Source organism: Zonotrichia albicollis, chromosome 2 (assembly GCF_047830755.1).
Source record: "Zonotrichia albicollis isolate bZonAlb1 chromosome 2, bZonAlb1.hap1, whole genome shotgun sequence".
Classification (NCBI taxonomy): Eukaryota; Metazoa; Chordata; class Aves; order Passeriformes; family Passerellidae; genus Zonotrichia; species Zonotrichia albicollis.
Window position 1 is genome coordinate 9,938,686 of NC_133820.1, and position 27,000 is coordinate 9,965,685.

Here is a 27,000-nt window from a genome sequence, read left to right on the forward strand (position 1 = left end):
AATGGTCTGTGATTCTTCCATTTTGATTTTCCTGAACCTCAAAAGCCACCTTGTTTTAGATGCCAGACAAATAGATGTAGCAGCAGCAGAAAGAGGTCAAGCTGCCCTTCTTCCTCAACCACAAACAACGGCACACCTCTCCCACCATCAGCTGTGTTTCAGACCACCAAACCTCACTATTCCTTCTGCCATGGAGTTCCCAAGGGGCACTGGGCACATCCTTTATATTGACATATGAACAGCTAATCCAAATTCTTTAACCAATATCCACATTCAGCAACAAAACCGTGTCAGTTTCCCCATGTAGGGCCTCAACAGGAAGGAGGACTCAGCAAGAAAGACAACAGTGCTTTGGGGGTAGCACTGAAGAACAACTCAAGCAACATCTGCTGTGGTTTATGGAAGGAAAATTTTCAGTCTCAGCGCTTGCAGCTTTCATGGAAGTAACTGAAAACTCAGCTGTACTTTGGATGGTATTTAAAATACTCCTAGAGTCTGCATGGATCAGGAAGAAAAATAAAAAAACCCACCACACATAAAAGAACCACACACACCCCTACCCCCATCAGCAGCTTCCAAGATAGAGCCAGTTCCCTGTAATTTAACTTACAACTCTTCCATCTTCATTTTTCCCTGGGGGCAAATTCAGCCCTGACCTAAACAGACACAAATTCCATTAAACTGCACCGGGACTCAATCCAGTTCTGCCAGGTCACCCAGCAGCCTTGAAAATATGGGTGAAGCCAGTTTTGTCCCTTTGGGAATAACAAATCGTTACAAGTTGCTGCACTATTTTTTCCAAGTACATCATCATTGAATTTCTCCATTATCTGCATGTCACTAAATTGAGTCAGCATAACATTTTACATTGGTAATGAGACCCTTGGCCACTCAGCATTTACTCCTGGTAAGGAATGATACAGGGGCCTGTTCTGTCCACTGAAGGCAGTCTGCTGTTTCCACAGCCCAAATCATGGCTCTCTGCAGTCATATGTGCAATTTCCTCATTCACAGGACTCACACCAGCCTCTTCAGAAATCTTTCTTGAGAGATATAATTACTGCTTTAAGACCGCTCTCCAGGCTAAGTTTCATTAAGCACTTGAGGAAAAAATATATTGTCTATACATTCATTCTGCAATCAATTTCAAGTTAAATCTGCCATAACTCTCATGATTTTGATGGTCTATTAATATAGACAATATTGCCAAATAATTTATACCTGCTACATCACCACATACAACCATTTCTAATAGACAAGGTTTATAAGCAGCCAATGACATTTAGATAAGGCCACTTTTAGATCATTGCAGGAGGTGATGGTCAAGTGATTCTTGCCACAGCACACAATTATTTGAAAAAAACATTACTTAAAAAACTGAATAAAGGATTTCACAAATTAGAACAAGTGTACCACAATTATTAACAATCCTTTCTGATTTTAGCACACATAATGCAACATTGCTACTTGAATGCTTCAAGAACACTGAGGATTCTGCTGTTTGAAATAGTTGGTAAACAACTTCAGTATCTCGCCCTGAAACTGGCAGGAGCACTAGAAGACTTTTTGCACACTTTTCTAGCTCTAGCAAAAACCAGAAGGTATCAATCACCCAGGTTTAACAGCAGCTGACTGGAGCCATTCATTGAGTTGTGCATTGCTACTACTGTGCCTCCATGAATAAGTCTCAAAGTCTCCCCCTCCTTTTTTTGTTCCTCTGAGTGGACTCTTAACAGCACAATTTTCTTTTTTTTTTTTTTTAACTTGCTGAATAGCTTCAAGAGATCAGCTGGAAAGAACCACCATTAGTAAAAACAAAAGTTCTCAAAGAAAAAGTGGGAACAAAGTGGACATCTTAGAGACAAGCTGTGATTCATGGCCTTCACTGTGCTTTGCCCCTCTCTTTACCTCAATGCACTTCTCAGTTTTACTGCTGGGTATGAGCAGGGCAGACCATTGCACTTCTCCTAGCAACCAAAAATCACTTAGGGGAAAAAAAGGCATGCTGTCTGCTGAAAGGGGGAACAGAGATATTTGGGGTCATACAAAGACAGACATATGTTCTTTTGCATTTGATTCTAAATTGAGCAGTTGTCAAAAAAGACTCAGTAAATAATAACAACAATAAGCAGTTCTGGTGAAACTGGTTTACACCGATTCCTATTTACTTAAATATCTGTTTGCTTACTTGTCACATTTCATTTTCCTTCAATTCAGTGCTTTAATGGTTCCTACTACTGTTTAGAGTTTTGTTTTCAGGGATATAAATCCTATCCCGTTTCTGAACAGTTTCTGAAGTTGTTTTCTTTGCTTACATCTACACACACTTCTAATGATCTCTCCATACAGCTGTTTTGTGGGGTTTTTTTTTCAATCTGTTTCTATACACAGAGAAAACTATGCTTAGGGATTTAAACACAACAGCACTAAAAGACAATTTTATCATAGGATCCTCCTATTCTAAATGCTGAGATTTTACCCCATAGATAAGACTTACATGTTACAGAACACATTTTCTGATCTCATTTGGTAAAGACCACACTGTACAGTTTAAGATGATGAAACAAGTTAAAGCAGAAGAAAAAAAAAAAACAAACACAGAATTGTGTAACTCAGACATACATCTGAATAGCAAAGTCACACTGACTAACCAAACCATTATATTTTAAAGCATTATAACTTAAAAACCAGTTTGATGACAGAACAGATGCATAGATCAAGGATAAAATGCAGCCTGCAGTACTTCTGATAGTTAATTTTATTTCCCCACTAGAAGTCCTTTGCTTAATAGCTGTTGCCTTGACATAAACCAACCATTTTAGTCAGTCTACTGAATTCTTCTTACATATCATAAAAACACATATACAAAAAGCTCCAGCCAATTTATCCAGCACTTCTGCAGTGCATCAGGTTAAAGCCAGCTCAGACCTTGGTTCACTGCATCAAACTACAAATAAGCACTTTCTTGAAGCCACTCCAACCAAACCTGGACTAAAACAATTTAACAGAACAGCTTAAAGCATGGATAAGTGATGTACAAACAACACAGCAATGATAAAAGCCTAAACATACTGAGCATGAAACAACCCTGCAGTGTTCAGGTAAGCATGGTAAGCATGACTGAGTTGCTTTGCTCCCCTGATCATTCCCTACACCATCTAAAACCCAGCTCTTCTCTTGGGTGTCTCTCTCCTTCAAGCCATGGACCTGGAACCAGGCTACTATTCCACTCTTTCTCCCAGCTAACAGTGCAATTTCCCTCTCCAGAAAACTGTCAGAGTGGGCCAGTGCTCCTGGAACAATAAGCAGCTCCAGGTCTCAAAGGTGACACAATATACTCTGGAAAATGAGAAGGAGGATGCACCCTCAGATCCTTTACCTGCAGGCTTCTACTATGGAGTGACAGCCCCAAGTTCTCTAGGGAAAGGCAAGCCAGGTGAAGAGAACACACTTTCCAACTAGTCTGGTGCAACAGCTTTGCAATACCATTCAAACTTTTCTTATTACTGAAATTAACTATTGTCCATCTTTTAGCTGCAGAATTCTTTTCAGGATAAAATGAACTGTTAAAACTGGCCATTCCATTTGCCAGGATGAAATCATCTGGGCTACAGAACATAAAGACCTTGAAAACTGCACAGAATGACAGCCTGAGAACCCATGATTATAGAGCTCCTCCAGCACTGAATACTCTTCACAACTGCTTTTTAACTCTTTGACATTTTCACAGCAGTAAAAAAAAGTACCTCTGGTACCCTGTCATGAACTGTCCCTCCATTCAAAATAAATGAGAAACAAGTTGACTGATGTCAGTTACCTGACATTTTGGTTTCAAAAGGTTACATTTTTTCCACTCAGTTTCTCTTGTAATCAATGGCAAGTGATTAATATGAGTGAACCACAGCTCTGTGTTTTACAACTTGCTGCTGGCCCTTAATTCCTTACTTATTTGTCCAATCTGCATTTATGACAGGCACATCACAGAGAGGCTCTTGTCTCCTTGGCACACTGCACTGAAGCAATAGAGGCAATGCCTAAATACAAACGAAAGGACCATATGCTGCAACAGACAGGGTGGCACAACCATCTAGGTAGTCTCTAATGAGTCAGAACATACTCAGCTCATGGCATCCCCACTCATCCTACCAGTTCATTTCCATATACTAGACCAAATAAACTGTTCTCCGAGCTAATGTGAGGAAAAGTGAGGAAAAAAAGTAAAAAGCAGGATTTAACAAAGTATAAAGTAGCACAATGGCAGGTCCTTCACTGTCATCAGACTTAAGAATTGTACTGGAACTGAAGTTGTACAATGAAGACTCGCTGACAAGGGTAATTCTGCAAGCAAATGCCACATATCACTAAGGATGCTCCAAACCCAACTTGGAATAGCCTCTTATGCTTGTGCATTGAGCAACTGAAAATGATAAGGAACGAACCCAAAGACGTTTTGTGCTCTTCCAGTCATCACTCAGGGAGGCAGAACTGAAGGAGTATCCCCACAGCCACGACAAATAACAGGACTGGAAGCCTGCAACAGCACCTGCATGCACACAATCCCGATGGGTTACAAAACACACACTGGAATCACCAGATAAGGGCGACCTTCAGTTATCAGCAAGCCAGAGACACGACGGTTCCTGGTAGAAACAACAATGCAAACAAGCAACAAGGAATCATGTTTGCCCACCTATCTAGTACATAAGCAGAAAGCTCTCTCACAACCCAGTTAAACAGATGTATTAACTCAGAGATCTACAGATAATAACTGTTATTTAGTTAGTTTACAGAAAAAAAAATGCTCAGAAAAAAAAATCAAAAAATACTGGAGGAGAATGGTAAAGAGTTAAAGTTCAAAGCACATGCACAAGATACTTCTGCCAGAACAACATTCAGATGAATATCCTCACTTCACATTTGCCCAGAACCCAGAAATGAATCTCAGTAAGCCTTGGCCATCAGAGCACAGCAGCTCAATGTAAGTATCAGCAAGTTCTTATTAGGGGTACTACTGGTTAGTTTGTCCACTGCTGCTCATGTATTAATTGATGAAGGCAATCATTTTAATAAAATTAAGAGAACATGTTTCATCTCTTCCATGGCAGCAATGCCAAGAAAAGCTGCAGAGATGAAATTAAAAAGCCATTTTTTTACTTCATGAACTTTTGTCTTGAAAAAACATTAAGAATGCGTATCTTTATACACAAGACATTGTCACAACATACACTGCAGTGGAGATGGCCAAAATACACTGAGTATCATCACAGAATAGAAAGCTTCATCCCCTACAGAGTAACACCATACCATATCAGAAGGCTTCAGGACAGAGCAACATCTCACTGCTTCAGAAGACCGCAAATATCTGCCCCTCTCATTCTTTAGCCCAGCCTTTTATCCCCTCCTGCTGATGCACGGCACCTGTGTGCCCTCTGTTCCCTCTGGGATTGGTCAGTGCCCCTGGGCACTCCATGGCTCATTACCTTCAATGCTGCTCACCTGCTTTTCACAGCTGTAGCTCATTGGGGATGAGGCTCAGCCACAGCCCCACTCCCAATCACCACAAACTGTGTGCCTACACCACATAGCACAAGAATTAGCTTTTTTGTCACAAAGGGCAACTCTGCTCTAGTAAAGAGAGCACTGAGGAAAGGAGTGAGCAGAACTGAGGCATCAATACACACTTGTACCCTCTAGTATTTTTGTAGGTGTAGTGTTGCATGTAAGAAGCAGCCAACTTCATCCTGTGGCAATCATCCTGTTATCAGTAAGCTAAAATAACATTGCCTGCTTTCTCAGTGTTCTGTGAACTCAACAGATTTCAGTGGTGCAGAATCAGCACCTAAATTAATGGGCCTTATTTAATTATCCACTATAACAACAAAAGTTATTAACCACAGGTGATTAGCAGTTATTTTGTTAAGGAAAAGGTTTAAGGTGAGGACAACACTAAACTCAATCTTATTAATGAGCTTATAACTTACAATTGTTCAACTGTTGTGCACAATTTATAACCGAAGTCAGTTGTGAGAGTAAAGATGGTGATGCTAAAATACACATCTGCAAACCTCTATTTCTATACAAATATTTTGCATTCAAAGATCTCATAACTAACAGTCCACGTGACCATCCTGCATAAAAGGTATCCTGAACATTCTCTCTAAAGTAGTGATTTAGGATCTGATCCTGTACCTGTCCACATACCAAAACAAATTGTTTTGAACATACATGGCAAGTGTACTGTCAAAACATAAGCACCAGAATCCTCAGGCAACAATAAAAGGGAACTTTAAAAATTCAGTTCCATGTAAGAAACAAAAAAGCCAACACATTTATTTATTTATTTACTTATTTATTTATTTGGCAAGAGCAAAGTACTTGCAGTATTCTGCCACCTTCTTGCGAAATAAAGAGATTTCTACAGCAAGGTAGAAAAGCACACCAGTAAGGGAGTCTCTTGGCAAGAACCAGCATCAATATGATCACTAAGAACCCTCCCCAAGGTTGGTGTGAAAAGTGAGAGCCAGATGGCAGCCACGGGAAGAGCACGCTCAGCCATGCCAGCTGAGATAACAGATAAAACCTGACAGCAGCGTCCTCTTAGGTGGCTGAAACAGAATGCACAGGACCTGTTAGCAATCTATTTAGCCCAGATCAATATTTGAATAGCAATTCAAGGGTAGCAAATGGCTAAAAAGCCATTGCATACTCTTCAGTAATTTTCACTAAATGGTTCAGCAGTGGACAGAGCACGTCTCGAATTCAGGGCCATGAGCCCACATAGCATTGCTCTGGAAAAGAGATTCCTGCAAATGGAGCTGACTGGACAGACCAGCCAAAGCCTCCCTCCTTTTTCTCCCATCACACTTTTTGGCACATCTCCTTGATACTTTTTAAGCATCCTTAAAAATGTACTTTAATTCTTTTGTCTACTTTTAAGGTTGCATATCTTTAGCCTGCATTGCTAAAACTCAATTTCCCTGAGCAATATCAATCTCATCATTACAAAGAGTTGCTAATGGAAGGATTATTGAAGTCAGTGCAACTCAGATAAAGGCTTAAAACCCCCTAATTTCAACTTTTCAGGAAGATTTGTGGAGTATCAGACCTTTTGCAGAGCTCCAAATTAGCAAAGACACAAACCAAAGAACCTGGATTATCATTTGCTTTTCAAGCAAATCCATCTCTGCATGTACAAGGACAGGGTTCCCTCATTGCTTATCTTCTGCACATGAAAACTTATTGTTCCAATGGTGACTTACAAGACAGGAAGTAAAGAAAGCAAAATCTTAAGATTAATTCAGCAAAAACTGTCATCATAGGCATAAATTCATCCTTACTCAGCAATTTTTTAATGTCTATGATTAACTTGAAACGTGTTTAAATTCTTATTAACTTCAGCAAGACTGTGGCTAAGAGATGGAAGCCAAGGTAACAGAAACAAAACTGCAAACTCTCCAGAATTTTACTCTGAAGGCATTAAAATGCACACATTCCACAGAAGCAAAGGTTATCCATCAACAGCAAAACTCACATGAGAGATCAAGACCCTGTCAGCTCAAATATTCCCTGGAACAACATACTCCAGCTTTATACGTAAGCCATGTTCTCCAACAGGCAACAGGGACTGCACAAGACCACAGATGTGTAGATCATTGGCATGAAGAAATAAAATTAATTTAAAAAAATAAAAAGGAAAAGAGATACAGAATGTTGCAGCCACCACACCATTTCAGATGCACACCTTCCATTAAGAAGTGCTTTTGAAATATATTAATATGGTGATGAAAGGCTGTTTATTCAGAATTATTCTCATATATCTTTAACACCTTCTCCCATCCAAGAGCATCACACTTGTAGTTTTCAAGGGACTAAAAGCCAGCTTTGACATAAAAAGTTGTCATTTTCATTGAAAGTACTTATGAGTCCTACCAGGCAAGGGTCTGGCTCACCAATACCTATGTTCACATCAGTTGTTACCTTTTAATATTTGTTTTTCTAAACTTTATTAATTATTGGAAAAAGGTCAACAAAACACAGAACAATCAAAGAACAATCAATTGAGCTCTATTAAAAATCCACATGTAATCAGCTCATTTAACTCCAGTAGCAAGTGGCTTACTTTATGGTGCATACTCTGTCTAGTGAGGTGTTCTGTTGTTTGTCTGTGTGTGTTTTGGCATTTGGGATTTTTTGTGTTTCATTTTTTCTTTGTTTGCTTTGTATCAAGAACAATAACCAAGACTGATAGCTAAAGAAAAAGGTAATGGAAGTTATTCACTCATCAGAGTGCAAGAATATGGGCAGGGTTACAAGAAAATCAAAGGCACAATAATAAAACCCCTAAAACCTACATATGTGTATGTAGCACATGTTCTCTGCCGCTTTCATTGAGCAGTGTAATTTTCAGGTGTTCTAAAACCATGGACAGCAAAAATAACTTTAAAAGAAAAATATTATCATTTTGATCTATACCGCTTTTCAACTACTAAATAAAAGGAAACTCAGAGGGAAAAAGATGGTTAGCATGCCTCAAATGGTGCAGTGTCAATGTCTGGACCTCTTGCCAAGAATAAAAACAAAAACATCCAGTCAAGCCTAACAACAAAACCCCCTCAAAGCCAGAAATGCACTAATAGGTAACTTTCTAACACAGAAAACAAACAAAGGACCTATAAACAAGAAGTCTGTTGGGTTTTGTATTTTATTCTTAAACTAAAGCATCACAAATGGTGCTGATGTTGACAGAGTTCTTTTCAAAGCAACTAGTGGTATATGTCAGCCTAAGATGTGATTGTAATTACTATGCTTCTAAAGAGACAAAAGCACTGTGTGCCAAGCCTGCCTGCCAGTATTTCTTCAAAGCTACTTGTTAGTCATTTCGACAATAACAGCTTATATCTACTTGGTCATGATGTGCTATCCACAAAGCTCTTTATTTATTTATTTCAGAGAGTTGTTAATGCAGGCAAACTTGACAGTCTCTGCAATACCTTCCCACAAAAGGGGAGTATCACATATAATTCCGGGAGCTGCTTGGCCATTTTTTCCTAATGGTCCGGCCCTAAATTAGCTGCGTGCTTCACCTGCACCGCCCCACCCACACAAAGCTGAGCCAGAACAAACGTTCTACATGTGTTCCCCATGACAAAACTCGAATAAATTATACCGTGCTCCTGTCGTTCCAGCAAGCTGGTTAATTGCATTTGTTTCATATATCTCCAAACAGACTGGTACTTTAATTACATTCTGTAACACCAAGCTCCTGTGATTCACTCTGTCACTTCCACTGAGCACTTTCATTGTATTCCTTCTAGCTACATACAATTTTAAACACTTACTAATAATTACATTTCTATAATCTGATGTTTGCAGTTTGTACACAAAGATACCTCCAGTATCAGTGGCCTTAAAGTTAAGGATCTTTTGTTACATCAAGAAAAATAGAACAAACCATAAAACCAAATCCCTTCAGAACTATGACTGCACTGACAGACATAAATGTTCCATTAAATCCTTTCACAGTTAAAAGTTCTCCTGTTTAGTTTAGCATGTGCATACATTATGCAGAAATTTACTTATCGACTGACAAAGCCTAAGATTTAACTGCAGAGCATATCACGCACCCAAGGTAAAACCGCACTTGAATCTGTCCCTCTTCTGTTCTGCCTCCTTTCTTGCTAGGGGGTGGTGGAGAAACACCCAAAGCGTTCTGTGACTGCAAACAATAAACCCGGAGCCCTCGCCTCGGGACTGATGTAGCGAATGCTGTGAACAGCCTCTTGGAGCAAAGTTTGCTCTGACAGACAGGCAGAAACATCCAGGCTCCCAGGCACTGCATTCACCCCAAATGTAAAGGGCTGTTTAGCACTGCTAACACCCAGTGCTAGCCGGGCTGTGGAGCATTGGGGCCAGCACACCCTCTGTAGAGAGGGATGCTCGCTCCCCATCGTGTGCTTGAGCTGCTCTGGTGCACCCACCCCTCTTCTGAAAGGCAATTTGCCCTCGCGATGAAGTTCTCGCCCTGCCAAACCGTGCTTCCCCAAGATGGTAATTTACAGCTCCCCATCCAGCACTTAAACTCGAAACCACAAGAAACGTTGCAGAGCACACCCAAAGGGGAGGGGGAGGGCGTTCATGAGGAATCCCACCCCTTCCCCAGACGTCGCTACAGCTCCGCGCAAACCCTCCCTCCGGGGAGCTCGGCGTGAGCACGGAGCTGCCGGGGGACGCTGCCGCCCCACCTGCCCTGCCCTGCCCGGCTCGGCGGAGAGAGGCGGAGCGGGGTGCTCGGGGCCGCCGCCGCCCCGCGCTCCCTGCCCGCCTCCTTCCCTCCCTTCATTCCCTCCATTCCCTCCCTTCCCGCCGCTCGCCAGCGCCGAGCGAGGCGCTGAGGGACTCTGGAAATCCGCCAGTCCGCCTCACCTGGAGCCCAGGCAGGGCTAACCTATTTATTTCATCAGCTGGCGCTACCCGTGCAAAGTTTAACAATAGAAGGCGGCAAAGTAACGCCAGTAATACAACAGCGCTCTGCTTCTCCTTTCCCCTTCCCGCTCCCCACCCCCAAATAAAAGATTTATCACGGTAGTTTTTTTACTCTTTGCTCGCCACCTCAAGCTGACATTATTCCATTCATAAGCTGCTTTTCCATTAAGTTAGGAGACGGGAAGGGCTGCTTATTGGAAACATACATGCTCCCTCTTCCGATCCCTCCCTCCCCAAATACCATTTTTATACCAGAAACAAACTTAGGGCTCTGTAACGTTAAAGCTTATAATGCCATCCATGTGCTGTCCCAAATCAAATTCAGATGAAGGGGATTTCTGCACAGAAATGACATATCTAAAATAAGCGAACTTACCACAGACTTGTAAAAACGCAAATCCGAAGAGCAGGAGTGGCGTCAGCAGACCCATTTTGACATATTAAAAACAATCCCGATCGCTTGCGAGACCAATTCCACAGAGATTTTTTAAAAAAAAATTTAAAAAAAGAGAAAAAAAAGAAAAAAGTATCCAAAGCCAGTAAGAGGTAGGTCCAAAAGTTTTCAGTTTCCTAGCAGCTACTTAAAGTGGAAAGGGAAATCTTCAATTCAAAAGCTGGAGATGCAAAGGTCTTGAATGTGACACTTTTAGATCCATACAGATTAGAGAAGCAGCGAGTGAGCTCCGAAGGCTTCTGCTTTGCACACACGCTCCTTCCTAAATTCCCACCAATCCAACCCAAGCAGGGGAATTATTCAAGTGTGTCTAAGACTCTCTTTAGGATCCATGGCAATCCAAAAGCAGGCTCTTTCTTCGGAAGACAAGTAGAGACTCTGAGAAAGGACCTGATTCCTAGAAAGTGCTCCACAAACTTCCCGGCACTTTGCAGGAAAACCATTGGTTTGATTCGGCTATTTTGCCTTCCTCTCGCTCTCGCCCTCCCCCTACCCTCTTTCTCTCTCCCTTTCTCTCCCCAAATCAGTTCAAGCTGTAGAGTTTCTCACTTAACTTCCATAATAGGAACGCCCAGGCAATGTGCTACACGGGAGGGGAACGGCTTGCTTTCTCAGCATCCCCTCAAAAGAGAAAAAAGATAATGAAAAAAAAAAAAAATTAAAGCCGTGTCCCCTGCACCTCCCTCCTCAGTGGCAGCGGAGCGGGAACTGGAGGAGGGTAGGAGCGCGGCGCGGTGCCGAGCGCTGGCGGGGGCTGCGCGGACTTGGGGGCTCTCCCGCCGCCGCGGCTCTCCCGGGCGGCCCCGGACTCCGCCGCTCCTCTCTCTCCTCGCTCCGCTCCTCTCTCCCCTCCTCTCCCGCCGCCTCCGCCTCCCGCCGCCGCGGACACACCGGCTGGCAGGGAGAGGGAGGAGAATGAGCGCGGCTCCCGAGGCTGCCTGGGGAAGGGAGGCTGCGGGGTGTGGACTAAACCACTGCGCTCCACACCCACGCGTCCCTCTCTCTCTCTCTCTCTTTCTCCTCCCGGGCTAGGGAGATGGGGACGGCGATGCCAGCAGGCAGGCAGCCGCAGGGCTGGGAATCAGGATCGCTGCCTCCCCTCTACAGTTGGGTGTAGGTAGGATTTACATGATTGCTCCTCACTGCTTCCTCTTTAATGGGCAGCTAATTTTTCGGTAAGTGATTTTCATGGAACTGTTCTCTAATTATTCATTTTCCCTCTCGCGCGCGCACGCAGGCGCTCGGGAGTGAGACCCCTTGAAAGGATATTCCCCAGGGATTTCTCTGCTGGCCCGCTCTGTGGAAAAGGAAGGGAATGTGGCAAATAAAATAAAACAAAACACAAAACAAAAGGTCGCACGTGTCCCACAGAGCCGGCGGGCTCTGCCGAAACCCAAGAGCCTCCAGCCTCCCTTGGGCCCCTCGGATGCAGCGCAGCTCCAGCCGGAGGGAAAGTTTGGAGGTCCCCGGAGGCGGCAGTGATGGAGCCGGGAGAACGAGGCGCCTTCGCCCCCCAGGAGCCGGGAGAACAGCTCCTCTCCCACAGACGCTCGGAACAAACCCCGAAGCGCCACAGCACAGAGAGGGAGGGACACGGGGGAAGGAGCCACGCGGAGGAAAGCGGGTTGTGAGTGGCTCCCGGTGCCGGAGCGGGGCAGACCCCGAGAGGGGGCACAGATATCCCGTGAGGGGACACAGATACCAGTGAAGGGGAGCACTGACACCCCGCGATGGGAGCTGAGGCACCCCGTGATGGGAGCACACACCCTGTGATGAGGACACACCATGTGAGGGGTCAGAGCCAGCCCGTGATGGGGGGCACAGACGCCCCTAAAGGGGTCACACACACCCCGGGGATGACAGACACCCCTGAGGGATCACACACATCCTAGAGCGGACACCGACGCCCCGCTGGGGATGCGCAGACACCCCAGAGGGGCACAGACATCCAATGAGGGGTCACAGACACCCCGAGGGGGCTCAGACACCCCGTTAGAGGGACATAAACACCAAATGAATGGTCACAGACACCCCATTAAAGGGACACAGGCACCCCGTTTAGGAGGAACAGACACCCTGTTACGGGGTCGCACACACGCCAGGGGTGACACGAACACCGTCAAGGGGACACACGAGCCCCGTTGAGGGGTCGCACACACGCCGCGGTGGGACACAGATGCCCCGTTCGGGGTCACACTCACACAGGGCCGGGGCGGCCCCGTTGTCCCGCCCGGCCGGGCCGGCGGCAGCGCCTCACGGTGAAGCCCGAGCGCCCCCTACTGCCGGGCTGAGGGCAGCGGCCGCCCCCGCGCCCGACGCTGCCTTTGTCGCCGCGGCTCTGGGGTCCCAAAGGTTTCATCTCGCCCTGCTTTCTTCCTTTTTATTTCTTTTTCCATCTTTATTCTAAATATGCTAGAGATGTATTCTTTTAATCATTTCTTCACGTAAAGAATCTGAATCGTATCTGTGCATAACGTGCGCTGCCCACACATACTCCTATAAATGGTCCACAAGTTAATTCTTCCTTAATTCTTGCGTGCAGTGACAGCTACTTTACCGTACCCAAACGTTGCAGTGTCAGGGTTTTTAACTGTCTGAAATGATTATGGAGACTTCATACAAAGCCAGATAACAACTCCAAAGCCTCTTGGTGCTAATCAGGAATAGTGTCCCCTTATACTCACAACATGCCCTGCAAATAAGTACCATGGAATCACAGAGTGGTTTGGGTTGGAAGGGACTTTAAAGGTCAGTTCTGAACTCCCTACCATGGGCAGGAACACCCTCCACTATCCCAGGTTGCTCAGAGCTCATCCAGCCTGGCCTTGAACGCTCCTAGGGATGGGACAGCCGCAGCTGCTCTGGACAGCCTGGGCCAGGGCCTCACCACCCTCACAGTAAAGCATTTTTTCTTAATGTCTAATATAAACCTACTCTCTCTCAGTTTGAAGCCCTTCTCCCTTGTCCTGTCACTCCATCTTCTTGTCAAAAGTTGCTCTCCATCTTTCCTGTGGGCTCCCTTCAGGTACTGCGAGGCCCCAGTCAGGTCACCCCAGAGCCTTCTCTTTCTCAGGCAGAGCAATCCCAATTCTCTCAGCCTTCAATGTGCCTGCCCCATCCCTCAGATCACCTTGGGCTGGCTCCAGCAGGTGCCTGTCCTTGCTGGGCTGGGAGCCCAGAGCTGGATGCAGCCCTGCAGGTGGGGTCTCACCAAAGCAGAGGAGAGGAGAAAAATTCACTCCCTTCCATGCTGGTCATATATTACTACACCTGAAGATTACCTCATGAAGAAAGCTATAAGTAAGACTAATTAGGCTAAAGTGATCAAAAAAGTTGCTCTTTGTCAGTGTGTCTGTGAATTGGCAAAACAAAAGGACCATAACTACCCGATGCCAGTCTGTATAAAATATGTGCAATATTGAAGAATATTGCCCTTTTTAGTGGACATTTGAAATACAATGGTGTTAGTGAAAATGCTGACTTGTTCAAAGCAAAGTTTTAAATTGTAAATAGCTTAACAGTGTACAGTTCTTTTCCTGCTTCTGAAATAAATTTAAGATAGATTTAGTAATAGCTGATGCAGGCCAGAACACTTTGTGGATATGTACAGTCTTCAAAACCTTTAGGTACAGAGTTCGCCATAGAAGAGTGTAATGACTTATATAAAACATTCCCAGTGAAATCAGTGGATTATCCATTATAGCTCCTATTTTATTCATTCACTTCCAGAGAATACCAGTTTTCAACTATTAAACACTTTCCAAAACTTAGAAAAGCTTCCGCCAAATTCACCCAAGCTTTTTCATGCACAGATTTTGCTCGTGTGTATCACCAATTTTTTTTTTTCCTTTTGAGAAGATTTAGCAGTTCCCCAAAATAAAATCAAAGGTCATCCAAAGATATGCAGGATCAGTAGAGCAGAGGTACAAATGTGTTATGGTTTACAAGCACAAGACAAGTCACAGGTCAGAGTCACTGGCCTGTGAGCAGGGTTTGCTAGGAACAGTGTGTGCTTCCATTCTGAGATGTGGTCCAACACTGGAATAAAAAAACATATGCTTGTCTCTCTGGTCTTTCAATAACCTCCAGCGAGCACGGCCAACAGGACAGATGTTCTCTGCTTGAATAGCAAAGTCTGTACAGAGCAACTGAGTGTGCCAACTATTTGTTTGGCCACGAGCAATATGCCACCTGATTAAATACTTGTGCGGGCAGGATGAGGAAAAGACTTGTCAGGAGCAGTGCACAAAAAGCTTCAGTTCAAAGGGTGTTGTTGAGAGGGGACTTCATAACAGGGAAATGGCACAGTAAGATTGCACTAATTCATACTCAGGTCAGCCATCAAGTCAGGCAGGACTAATTTGGTAAAGCAGCAGCGAGATCAAATTTGTCAGTGTTGCAAGTAAAAGTTTCATTGCTTTCCCAGTCTGATATTTCATATCATTGATTCCTAGACCTATACATGTGTATTAAAAAGACATATACATCTGCATTAAAATATATATGTAGTGTATGAAAGACTGGATCCAGTGCTTAAAGAACCAGTGCTCTAAGCATAGCCCTCTATTTTCAACCACTCACAGAATTTTTCTTCTAAACCAAAATTACCATTTCTGGCGTTACATGTGTATATATGAGTATATGAGTATATAATATGAGTATATGAGTATAGAAAATACCCTATTTTCTGGTTGCCATAAAACCCTCTTGTTATCTCCAAGAAGAAAGATTTAAGTTGAGGTGCATCATACAGAATTTCTTGTGGATACCAGAGCTATTCACCCAGGCAATAACTGAAAGTGAATAGAGATCTTAAATATCAAAAAAATGCACATGATGCCTAATTTAAATGTAAGCAACTAAGTTAAGAGCCCGGTCCTTCTAGACTCTGGAATAGAGCAAAAGGCAGATCCAGAGACTAATTCAGAGCATGTAATGTTAGGCACCATGAGAAACACAAAAATAGAAAGGAAGAAAAATGACACAGTGAGCATAGACCTTCCCAGAGAACAGACTTTTGTCTTCCTCTCTGCTTTTCTGTTCCAGGTCACTGGCTTCTGATGCCATCTGACTATTGAATACATGATGAGAGAACAGAATTTATAGATTTTAATCCTTATAAATGCTGAAGCATGATTATTATTCCTGCTACAATCAATAAGGTCTTCCACAGGAAGATTTGCCATGAGAGGTAAATCAGCAGCTGGGTCCAGGAAAAGAAGACATGTTGAAACAGTGTAGGTACTGTGGCTAGATGTGTCTCAGAAAGCCCCTGAAAAATAGTTTTCCTGTTGTCCCTGCATACAATAACTCAGATAACTCTGACTAATCTGTGTTTCTAAAATCCACCCTTGTGGATTAAAAAAAAATTAAATAAAATTTTAAAAAGTGCCAGAAGCATTTGCTTTTTTTCTCTGTCTCACAGGTGTCTCTTGCAGCACAGAGTGTCACCTTCTGCTTTAACATTAAAAATTCCTGAGTTGTGGCATCTGACTTCAGAGTTTTTCTCTGGAAGTACCAATCAAGCAACACCAAAAAGCCTATTTTGAAATATCCTTACTTTGCTAGACTCAGTCAGTACACCTGCACTATTTTTAGTTACTTGTACAGCTACAGTGCTCACCACAATTATAAGAATGATCTACAGCATTGGTAAGATAAATATTTGGCAAATTAAATTGTTGCAAGTTTTTCATATACATCTTATGCTCAATTTAGGGTTTACATCCACAGCTCATTAAATGTGCAAAAAATGGTAAAAGAAAGATTCTTTCTTGATAATCATTAAAAAAGCCTCACCTAAAATAAGTGCAACTTGATTATTTTAGAGTGAGATTCAGAGCAAGTAATAAGCACAAATAGCTGCAGTTTGGGAAGTTTTAGTCAGGTGTCAGGAAACAGGATTTGCAAACAGGTGCCTGAGGGGGCTGTGGAATCACTGTCCCTGGAGATACTCAGAGTTCAGTTGGACAATGTCATAAACATTGAAGGTGAACCTGCTTTGAGTTAGACTGGAGGATCTCCAGGGGTCTCTCCTAAACAGATTTTTCCATAGTTCCATGATTTATGACTGGCAATCCGGACAAAGCTCCAATCATGCAAGTGTACTTTGTTTTACACCAATACTTTTTAATAGAGAATTGTGTACTCAAGTGTGCAGTAGCACTCACTTCTATTACAGATATTACATATAACTGCACATACAAACCATAAATAGAATAATTGCTTGATTTTCCTCAAATTTAAGCCTGTAGAAATAATAGGAGCCTTTGCTGAGAGATTCCTGTGCAGACTGAAGAGTGAACATCACAGGAGTAGCAGTGCATTCCTTGCTCTCTTTTGATTGGAAACACTTTCCTTTGGAACTGCAGTATATAGAATTAATAGCCTTTTTGCCAGGTGCAGTAAGCTGCATATCAGGCTTATGGGTGTCTCCACAGTAGACTGCAGCATGAATTCTTTATTTGCAGGAGGTCATACTGCATACCTTCCAGTCCTTCCCCTGACAACATCTAGTTGGCCTTCCCCATGTCAGGGACTTCCTATTACACACTAATATTTTCATACTGGTCAGTCTTAGAACATGTCCTGTTTGTAAGAGCTGTCAGTGTGCCTGTCTACTGCATCAGGAATTTCTATTCCCTCTCTTATATCCAGAACCCTGTGTAAGTTAGGCATTTCTTTGTCTAATGAATTAAAAGTCAATTACTTAATAAGATGAAGGCACCAATTATGATCTGTGTAAATAAAAACATCAAAGACACATTCTATCAACTAGAAATAAAATAAATCTCCAAGAGTAATTTAGTTTATTCTCTTAATAGTGTGTCCTCTATCTGGACATTCACTTTAATTAAAAAACAACAAAAATGCACTCTGCCCTAATTGACACAAAAACCCAAAACCATTCCTTAAGTTACATGGTAAACCTAATTTTCAGAGACAGTTTGGCTTTCCATGGGGCATAAAGTGGTCATTGTGTCATTCCAAAAAAGAATGAGCATTTAAAATTAATAACTGGAAGGTGATAAAATCTTACCCTGTGTACGAGAGAGATGCAAAAGTAAAATTCTCACTAGAAAAATTTATTTTTTCATAGTGCAATCAGATGGATTCATGTGAAATCAAGTGTAGCTACTGCACCCTGACTTCCAAGGATCAGAAAAATCAGATTATACTTAAACTGAAAATCAGGATCAGAAAACCTGGTTATACCTCAACACATTTCTAACTGTACTCAACTATACACAAATAAGCCTTAAACTGAGCTCCATATTCCTACATAATTATATTAGAAATAGCATGTTATGCTCTCTTAATAAGTGACATATGTCACACTTTCCATAACAAGTGCTTATTGACAGCCAACTAGATTAGCCAACAATATTTACACTTTAATTACAGCTTTTAAAATGGAAATATGTAACTATAATATGTACATAAGTTAACAGTTGGGCTTGATATCCTAGAGGTCTTTTCCAACCTTAAAAATTCTGTGATTTTATTATATGATATGTTAGCAGGGCCAAAATTCATAAAAGTAGATCCACGGGTGTGGATACCCATTTGTAGATAGGCAAATATTCTTATAATAGGCAGTGTTTAATTTAATAAGGTAGGAAACAAGATTTATTATGTCATTAACAAGTCAATTTACTTGGAAATTCTAACAGACACATCCAGTATTATTGTTCAATCTTAAATGGCTTTTGAATTTAGCTGGATTTCATAGTGATTTTTCTGTAGAAGACAGACTTAGTGTGTTCCCTTTGTTAATTCTGGCCTCCAAAGTGCCATTGGCACAGATAGGTTAGGCTTAGCATAATTTCTGCTTTATTACAGTCCTCAACTCTAATCATACATTAGTCAAAGCAAGGACCAGTGGTGGTACCAGGGAGCTTCTGATTTATGAAGATGTCAGCTCCCAAGAATCTGACCCATCGTTGTGGTGGCACCCTTAACAACATTACAGGGTTGTGCTTGTGCCTACCAGTGGATTTGTGATGTTCCCAGCAGGTTATGATTCTTTTTTTGCAATATGGTGCTGTCAACACCGTTCTCATCAGTTATACATATCAGTGGATTATTAACAATATTTGTCAGACTTCTATCCCACAACAGCTTTGCCTCACTTCAGCAATAGAATTACATTTTACATTGTCTCAAGAAATGCTTTTAAATTAGAATTGATGTTTCAGTTGTAGGATTTTTCACTGCTGATGTAATTTAGTTTTCTGTCTAAGCTTTTATATGAGTATATGACTTATTTTTTAGAGGTGTGATCCTATTAAAGACAGCTGAAACATAGAGAGTTCCCGCAGCAGAATTTGGGCTAATATCTTTCCCGTGCATGGCAGACTAGAAGGGTGGTCAAGACTCATATAAATTTCAAAAGTAAGTGGAAGAGAAACAAAACAAGAAAAAACTTGAAACCTCAGAGCAAGACAACTCCTTAAAAAGTATGCATTTAATCAAAATGTTGAATGCAGACAAATGTAAACATCAAGTATCTTGTGGACTCACTGGAGGAGCTATCATATTTTGTATATACTGCAGCTAAGCCATTATAGGATTTGATTGCTTAAATTGTATATAAAATCGCCAAACTTTTACCAGAAAAAACACGTGAGAATGTTTTTCTCTATGCTGATATCCCATTATACTGGGAGCAGCTGTGCCAGTACACAGCCCCTTTAAAACCAATAAAACTGAACATGCAAAGGGGCCAGCTCAGAGCACAGAAGCAGAAGCCAGTGATTCTTTTGAACGTCTGTCTCTGAACTGAAACACAAAATCGCAGTTACCTCAGAGCTGCTTGCTGCCACAGCTAGGAACACTCTCTCACATGTAAAGCACACTACCCACACAACAAAAAATAGGGGTTTTCTTTCTTTTTTTCTACTCATTTTACAGCTTGCATTACTGGGCCGATGGTGGAATTTAACACATCACAATCTCAGGCACCAATTCAAACCTTGCCCATAATGATGGTGACCAAAAGTTATTACTTGATTCCCACTTGAATTATTTTACAGTCAGCTCATTGTAGACAAGAGAAACACATTGTAAGCTTATCTCACTCAGACAATCAGCAATAGCTCAGCACTCTAGGACAACCTGGAGAAGAATAGGGCATTTTGCACTGCCATGGCCCAGAAGGTTCTTATCTCGAGAATGAGGAAAGAATTGGGTTTCAACAGCATCTACCACAATGAGATCCTGTTACCAGGACTGTGTATCTGTGGACTTCTGCAATATAAATAGTAATTAAATCCCACTGCCCCATTACCTGCCAGAAGATTTTCTAAACGAAATGTGTTGTCCACGATTCTGGCAAAAAGTTATGTAAAAAAATGTACTTTTTATCATTTTCCAAGGGGAAAAAAAAACCAAAAAAACAAGCAACAAAACAAAACCCAACAAAACAACATGCTCTTTAATCTGTAAATGGCAGATCTATTGAAATATCAGATTTAAAGCATATGAGACAATGAGGGAAGCTACAAGATTATTTTTAAGTAAAAAAAGGGTAAATATCACTACACATTAAATTCAAATTTTGCAATAAAGTTAATAGATAAGTAGGTGACATCAGATAATGAAGAAATGTGCAGGATTTATTATTTTACTATTTAAAAAAAAACCAAAAAAACACCAAAAAACCAACAATCCAGCCTGAAGAATAGAAGGAAGGAGATAATATCATCTAAATTTGCCCGGAATTTACTTCAAAAACTTCCACAACTGCTTACAGGACTTGAATTCTATATAACAAAAAACACTCTAAGTCTTTTCCAATATCCTTTGGAAGAAGTAGCATAGCTGATCTCAAATAATTTAAATAATGCAGCAGACCACTTGAGAAATTTTCCCTCTGGGAACTGTAGAGAACCTTTCAAGTGACCTCCATTTCAAAGAAAATTGGCTTAAAATCCACTGTTCTTTTACTGTTGGCCACCACTGTTCTTCAGTGTTTCTGCAGGCATAGGATAGAGCTGGTACTGTCATCACAAGGAGTAGTGGCTTAGAAATCTGAGTACCACTTTTTTTCTTTTTCCCCTCCATAAATCCATTTTTCCCTTTCATCAGAAGCTGTAGTGACAGGACAAGGGGGAAGGGCTTCCAGCAGAAAGAGGATGGGTTTAGGCTAGATATTAGGAAGGAAATTCTTTACTCTGAGAGTGGCACCAGAACAGGTTTCCTAGAGAAGTTGTAGATGCCCCACCCCTGTTCAATGCCAGGTTGGATGGGGATCTGAGCAGCTTGGTCTGGTGGAAGGTGTCCCTTCCAACCCAAACCGTTCTGTGATTCTACTTAATTTCCTTAACACATGGCCTGGAAGTTGGTCAGTTATTCCACATATGCTCTGGTAGAAGTCTGAATCTATTAATTTACAAATGAACATAAATCCACATTGCCCAAATGAAATGCACAACATCTGAGTCAGGGAGAAGTTTAAGTCTTAGCCATCAATAACTTGCAGTGTCTACCCTTAAACTATTTAACATGAAAATCTAAAGGATTATACTTTAAAATTTTGTGGAGGCCAGAACACATCAGTGATCAGCATATTTGCAGAAAAGTTTCCAGTTCCTTAAGTCATGTCTTGGACAAGGAATATGTAGAAAACTGATATAAGCCTTTCATAACACCAACACAACAAAAAAGGGAGCTGGTGTATGATACACACAGAGATGTCTCTTCCACCAGAAATAACATTATAGATGCAAGAGTCCCACAAGAAAGCTACAGCATCTGAGGTGCTAAATCCTGGATTTGTAGGCAATGACTTAATTCAAATACTGCCAAGTGAAATCACAGTGGTGGACCAAACAACTCAGGAAAATACTCCTTAAAAGAGTGTCAAAATGAGAAAAAATAATGAATGCTGAGTGACAGCAAGTAAATGTGAAGAACCTCTGGTATCTTATATGGATGTCTTGAAACATCTTAAAATACATTGGAAATTTTAGATTTGAATTCTTTAAGTCCCTAGAAATCAAAGCTGTAATAATTAATAACCACCTTTCATAATCTAGGAAAATAGTAGATGATAGATGGTTCTTTTATATAGAAAAAGTGTCCCTTATTACATTTTCAAAAGTCTTGCTTACCATTAACATTTTAGATCTACATCATATTTAAGATGCTTAAATCAAACTGCTTAATATTCTAGACTGACAGGCTCATTAAGCTGAACAGTAGGATTGCTGTCATATGCACTTCAGGCACTGACAGTAGGAAATGTTCTATTTTTAATTCCAAATGTTTAAAGGGAAACTTTTATCATTAGGAACTGTAACTGTACTTCTTTTATTTGAGAGGCATTACTGTGTGTTCGGCATCTCAACTTTATTTTGGTGGTCTCTTACATTCTGAACTATTTAAGCAAAAGAGTAGTGACAGCAACAGCTTTGGTATAGTAGTTACCCATTTTTTTTTAGTTTTAGGTTTTTTTAGTTTAGTTTTTTAGTTACCTTTTTTTTTTTAATCCATTCATAATCTCTAGTAATTTCTGCCTGTCAATATTAAAGAATATTCTACTGCAGCTGTAGGTGGTCAGATTGATACCACTGTATACTAAGTCCCATTTGGTCTATATAATGTTAATGCATTAAAAATACTTAAATTTTATTCAACATTAAGAGCAAAACCATTTTGCAGAAAAAATGTTTCTTTGAGGCCAAGCTTATCAAAATCATATAGAGATGCTTCACAGTGCTGTAAGGAATTGTGTGGAAGCCTCATTAGTGCTGCAAGTCAGTGTGAGTTCAGTTTCTAGCTGTTAGTTTCTTTTGAAGGTTCTTAACGAGTACCTATCTAAACATCTTTATTCTGTCCATGTATAGAAGCTTCCCTCATCAAGATCATCCTTGATCTGTAGATCTAGAAAATTAAAGACTTTTTAAAGGGAGTTTGGATTGCTAAGTACTCTTCTTTCACATCAAATAAAAAGTGCAAGTACAAATCTTTTGAGTAGTAAGACGCCTGGTATTGAATAGGAATTAACACAGGATTCCTCAAGCAGCATGGCTAGGCTGGGTCAGAAGCTGTATTTTGTGATTACTGGTGAAGAAAGCAAAGGCCAGGAGACAGGGAATAAAAATGTAATGGATAAAAACTGACATGAGCAGGAGCAGTAAGGCAGTTCCAGGAGGAAAGTAGGAACACAAATGTAATTTAGCAGACATCTGAGGAAAGAAATTACTCATAATGCTATTCCCTAAAAAAAAAAAATCCACAAAATACAGGTAGAGAAATTCAACTATTGGCCACACATTGTTCTTTCATATTTTCAATAACGCAAGAAAGTAATACTGATTTTAGCAAATATTTTATCAGAACATTAGATATTCCACTCCTAAGTTACAACAGCAGCTGATAAAACCATTCTGTTTTTTCTCCTGTCTTCTCAGGAAGTATCATTATAAAATCTGTGCAAAGAGTCTATTTGTAGATCAGTACCTTCACCATTTTTTCCCTAATTATACAGAAGCCAAAACTGTAATATGAATAGCAGCTAAATCTCACTGCCACATTAAATCTCAGTGCCATGACAACATGTTCTTGTTCTTAGAACCGGGTTGTTTTTTTCTGTCTCTTCCTCCCTTTCTTTGTTGAGGTCCAGTGAGAAGAAGAGTTGAGCTGCATGACTCTACTGCTTGGGAGGTTTGGCTAAGGATTCGCTGAGACTACTAAGGAACTTGAAGATAAAATAGTCTGCTATTATTCTATTCTTGTTAAAACTTGCTTCCTTTAATATTGCATCTTAAAAGTGTAGTAGTGCCATTTTTTATTCATGTAAGCATCCACAATTTTGTGTTTGTACTCCTGTGTATGATTTGGGAATGTTGCTGCCATTTCTCCTATGATCAGGTTTCTGAACTGAGACTCGTAGCCACACCAGATTAATTGAGGCTCATTGACCTTTTTTTTTTTTGCAATAAAAACAGTCTAAAATTTGTCTAATTGGTGATTTGGATTTGTTTTTATAAGACATAGAGGCTGTAAAATAAAAACATTCTGTTAAAAAAAATCTATTGACAATCTCAATAATACTGTTCTTTCTACTTATTTTGGCTCTTTTTCCTCAGTGTAAGGTTGCATACTGGAGGCATTTCCTCTTGAAGTTAAAAAGTGAGGTCACTGAAACCATTGTGATAAGATATTCTTTCTATCTGAAATTAGATACGTCTGTCTTATCTCTGTTTGATTAATTCCACTGCAATAGAGTCATCTCTTGTTTTCATGTAAGCTCTTTTCAGCTTCCATTTAACTCCTTCCTTTTTAGTTTACAGAAAAGATATGTATTTTAAAAGAATAATCAAAACTAAGTAAGATTTTAATGGGGACATTTACACACTAAAAGTAAAGTTTCCAATTTTACTCGTGAAGAGGTTCAGCTGTCTGGTAGATCAGTTTTACTTTTCTTCCTGGTCTGGTCAAGATGAAAACTACTAACTAAAAAATTGTCCATGTAATGTGATAAACGCAGAATCATAGAATAGCTTGGGTTGAAAAGGACTTCAAAGATCATTTAATTCCAACCCCCTGCCATAGGCAGGAACACCTTCCACTATCCCAGGTTGCTCAGAGCCCCATCCAGCCTGGCCTTGAGCAAGGGTGGGGCAGTCACAACCTCTCTGGGCAATCTGTGCCAGGGCCTCACAGGGAAGAATTTCTGCCTAATATCCAATCTAAAGCTCTCTTTGTTCATATTGAAGCCATTCCCCCTTGTCCTGTCACTCCAGGCTCTTTTTAAAAGTCCCTCTCCCACTCTCTTGAAACCTCGCTTCAGGTGCTGTAAAGGCCGCAATGAGGTCACCCCAAAGTTTTCTCTTTTCCAGGCAGAACAATCCCAGTGCTCTCAGCCTTTGCTCTGGGCTGGCTCCAGCAGGTGCCTGTCCTTGCTGTGCTGGGAGCCCAGAGCTGGATGCAGCCCTGCAGGTGGGCTCTCAGCAGAGGGGGCAGAGGGGCAGAATCCCCTCCCTGCCCTGCTGCCCATGGGGCTCTGGGTGAGCCCAGCACACGGGGGGCTCTGGGCTCCCAATGGCCAGGCCATGGCAGCCTCTCACCCACAGCACCCCCAGGGCTGCTCTGGGTCTGCTCATCCCCAGCCTGGATTGGTACCAGGGGTTGCTCTAACCCAGGTGTAGCACTCTGCACTTGGCCCTGTTAGTTCCTAAAAGAAGTAAAGCATTTACTTTTAACAGATACAAACTCTAGCGCACCATCAGATATGATTCATCTTGTTTTCAACAAGAAGCAACTACCTCGAGATAACCAAGCACAATAACTCTTGGCTAGGATAGTTTGTGTAAAGAAAAGCACTCATTCTGTATTAACAAAATACTATAAAACATAAAGCTTTTACCAGACTGCAACCCTAAAATAGATCTCCAAACCTCTTTTACTCCCATTGCATATTGAAAGGAAGATACATCATTGTTAAGCCATGTGTTATATCTCACAGAAAGCTGTGGGGAAGTCCAAACATTGACTGTAATGTGAATTAAAACATAGTCATCATGGAATTGTAGAACTACAGAATATCCTGAGTTGGAAAGGACCACAAGGAACATCAATGTGCAACTCCTGGCCTCACACAGGACAGCTTCAAGAGTCTCACCAGGTGCCACCAGGTGCAAAAGCATTGCAGCATTGCCCAATCACTTCTTGAATTCTGTCAGACTTGATGCTGTGGCCACTTGCCTGGGGAGCCCAACCACCCTCTGGATAGAGAATCTTTTCCTGATATCCAACCTGAACCTCCCCTGACACAGCTCCAAGCTGTTCCCTCAGGTCCTGTCACTTTGCACCAGAGAGAAGCCTGTCCCTCATGAGAAAGTTCTACACCACAGTGTCTCCCCTAAATCAGTGATAAAGGTTTGAACACAAAGCCCTTTTCTTTTTGCACCATTACTCTCACTGAATGTAAATTATCCTGAGTAATACTATTAAATAAAAATTAAAATCTACTTAAGAACTCCTAGCCTAGTCTAAACATGTGAGGCAAGTCTGCTTAGCAAGAAGGAAAAGTTGTTGGAAAATTGTGGCTTGGGATTCCAAGTTTTGAATAGCATCCTCTAACTTCAGTGTACTTTGTTCTCCATAATATGTAAACATGAAAAATCCTGCTAAAAATAGGTCTTACATTTCATGAATATATTATAATCTGACTATGGGATGGACCTGAAAAACAAAATTTGCATAGTCTGGCTTTGATTCATGGATAGAAGGAAAACTTCAATATTTAATGATCCTGTAGCAACCTCTGAGAGGTTCCAAGGAGACAGTGAAAGAAAATAGAGTGTGCTGTTAATATATCACTCACAGACAATGAAGAGATGTAATCTCTAATGTATTATAATTTTCAGGGTGTGCATCTAATAAATTTGAGACAAACATACAAAGGTCCCTAACTCAGAAATTAGTTACACACTATTACTGGTGAAGTTATCCCCTCACTCTCTGCATACATATACGTATTTAAACACCTCACTTAAACAGAATTAACCATGGCTAAACTAAAAAGCACACGGCTTTGATAAAATAAGTGTCACACCTTTCAAACTGATTTTGGATTCCTGATTCATTTCTTTTAAAAGTTATTTGCTCAATGCCTTCATGATCAGCTGAACTGGAAGGAAAAAAAGGGCATACCTTGTCTGTTTTCTGCTATGTACTTAAAACCTCTTTCATTTTTCTTGTATAGTCATATGACCAATTTTTTTTTAAAAGCCAGCCCATTAAAAAAAGGGAAGTTAAAATTCTAAACCCATAGAAAACAAAAATAACGTTTTACCTGCATAGTTTGAATTATGCCAAAGCTCCCCTCTCCATCTTTAGTTGCCCCAGGCTGTCAACTAGTGCATACAAAGAAAAGAGCAGTGAAAATGATATTTTTAAGAAAGCTATGGTGTTATTGACTGATTTCATTAGAGGTGCACCTAATACATTTTTTTTCTATTGCTTGTTCTGTACTCCGTACTTCCTGAGAACCCTGCAAAAGAAGTGTTGCATGTGACCTAAAAATTACGGTATAATATTAAAAAAAACATATA

At 41.1% G+C, this 27,000-nt stretch overlaps 1 protein-coding gene across 17 annotated transcripts in view; it reads right to left on the minus strand.

Annotated features, from left to right (window-relative positions):
• ROBO2 (roundabout guidance receptor 2) overlaps positions 1–27,000 on the minus strand; it is a 1,042,455-nt gene that overhangs the window by 426,512 nt on the left and 588,943 nt on the right. The window contains exon 1 of one of the 17 annotated variants that reach the window (XM_074532768.1): positions 10,859–11,908. The exons of the other annotated variants lie outside the window; for them this stretch is intronic. Within the exon in view, the coding sequence (XP_074388869.1) occupies positions 10,859–10,913 (55 nt within the window). The 5' untranslated portion in view covers positions 10,914–11,908. Of the gene's footprint in view, positions 1–10,858; positions 11,909–27,000 lie in introns of those variants that run through there. 17 annotated transcript variants of the gene reach the window in all.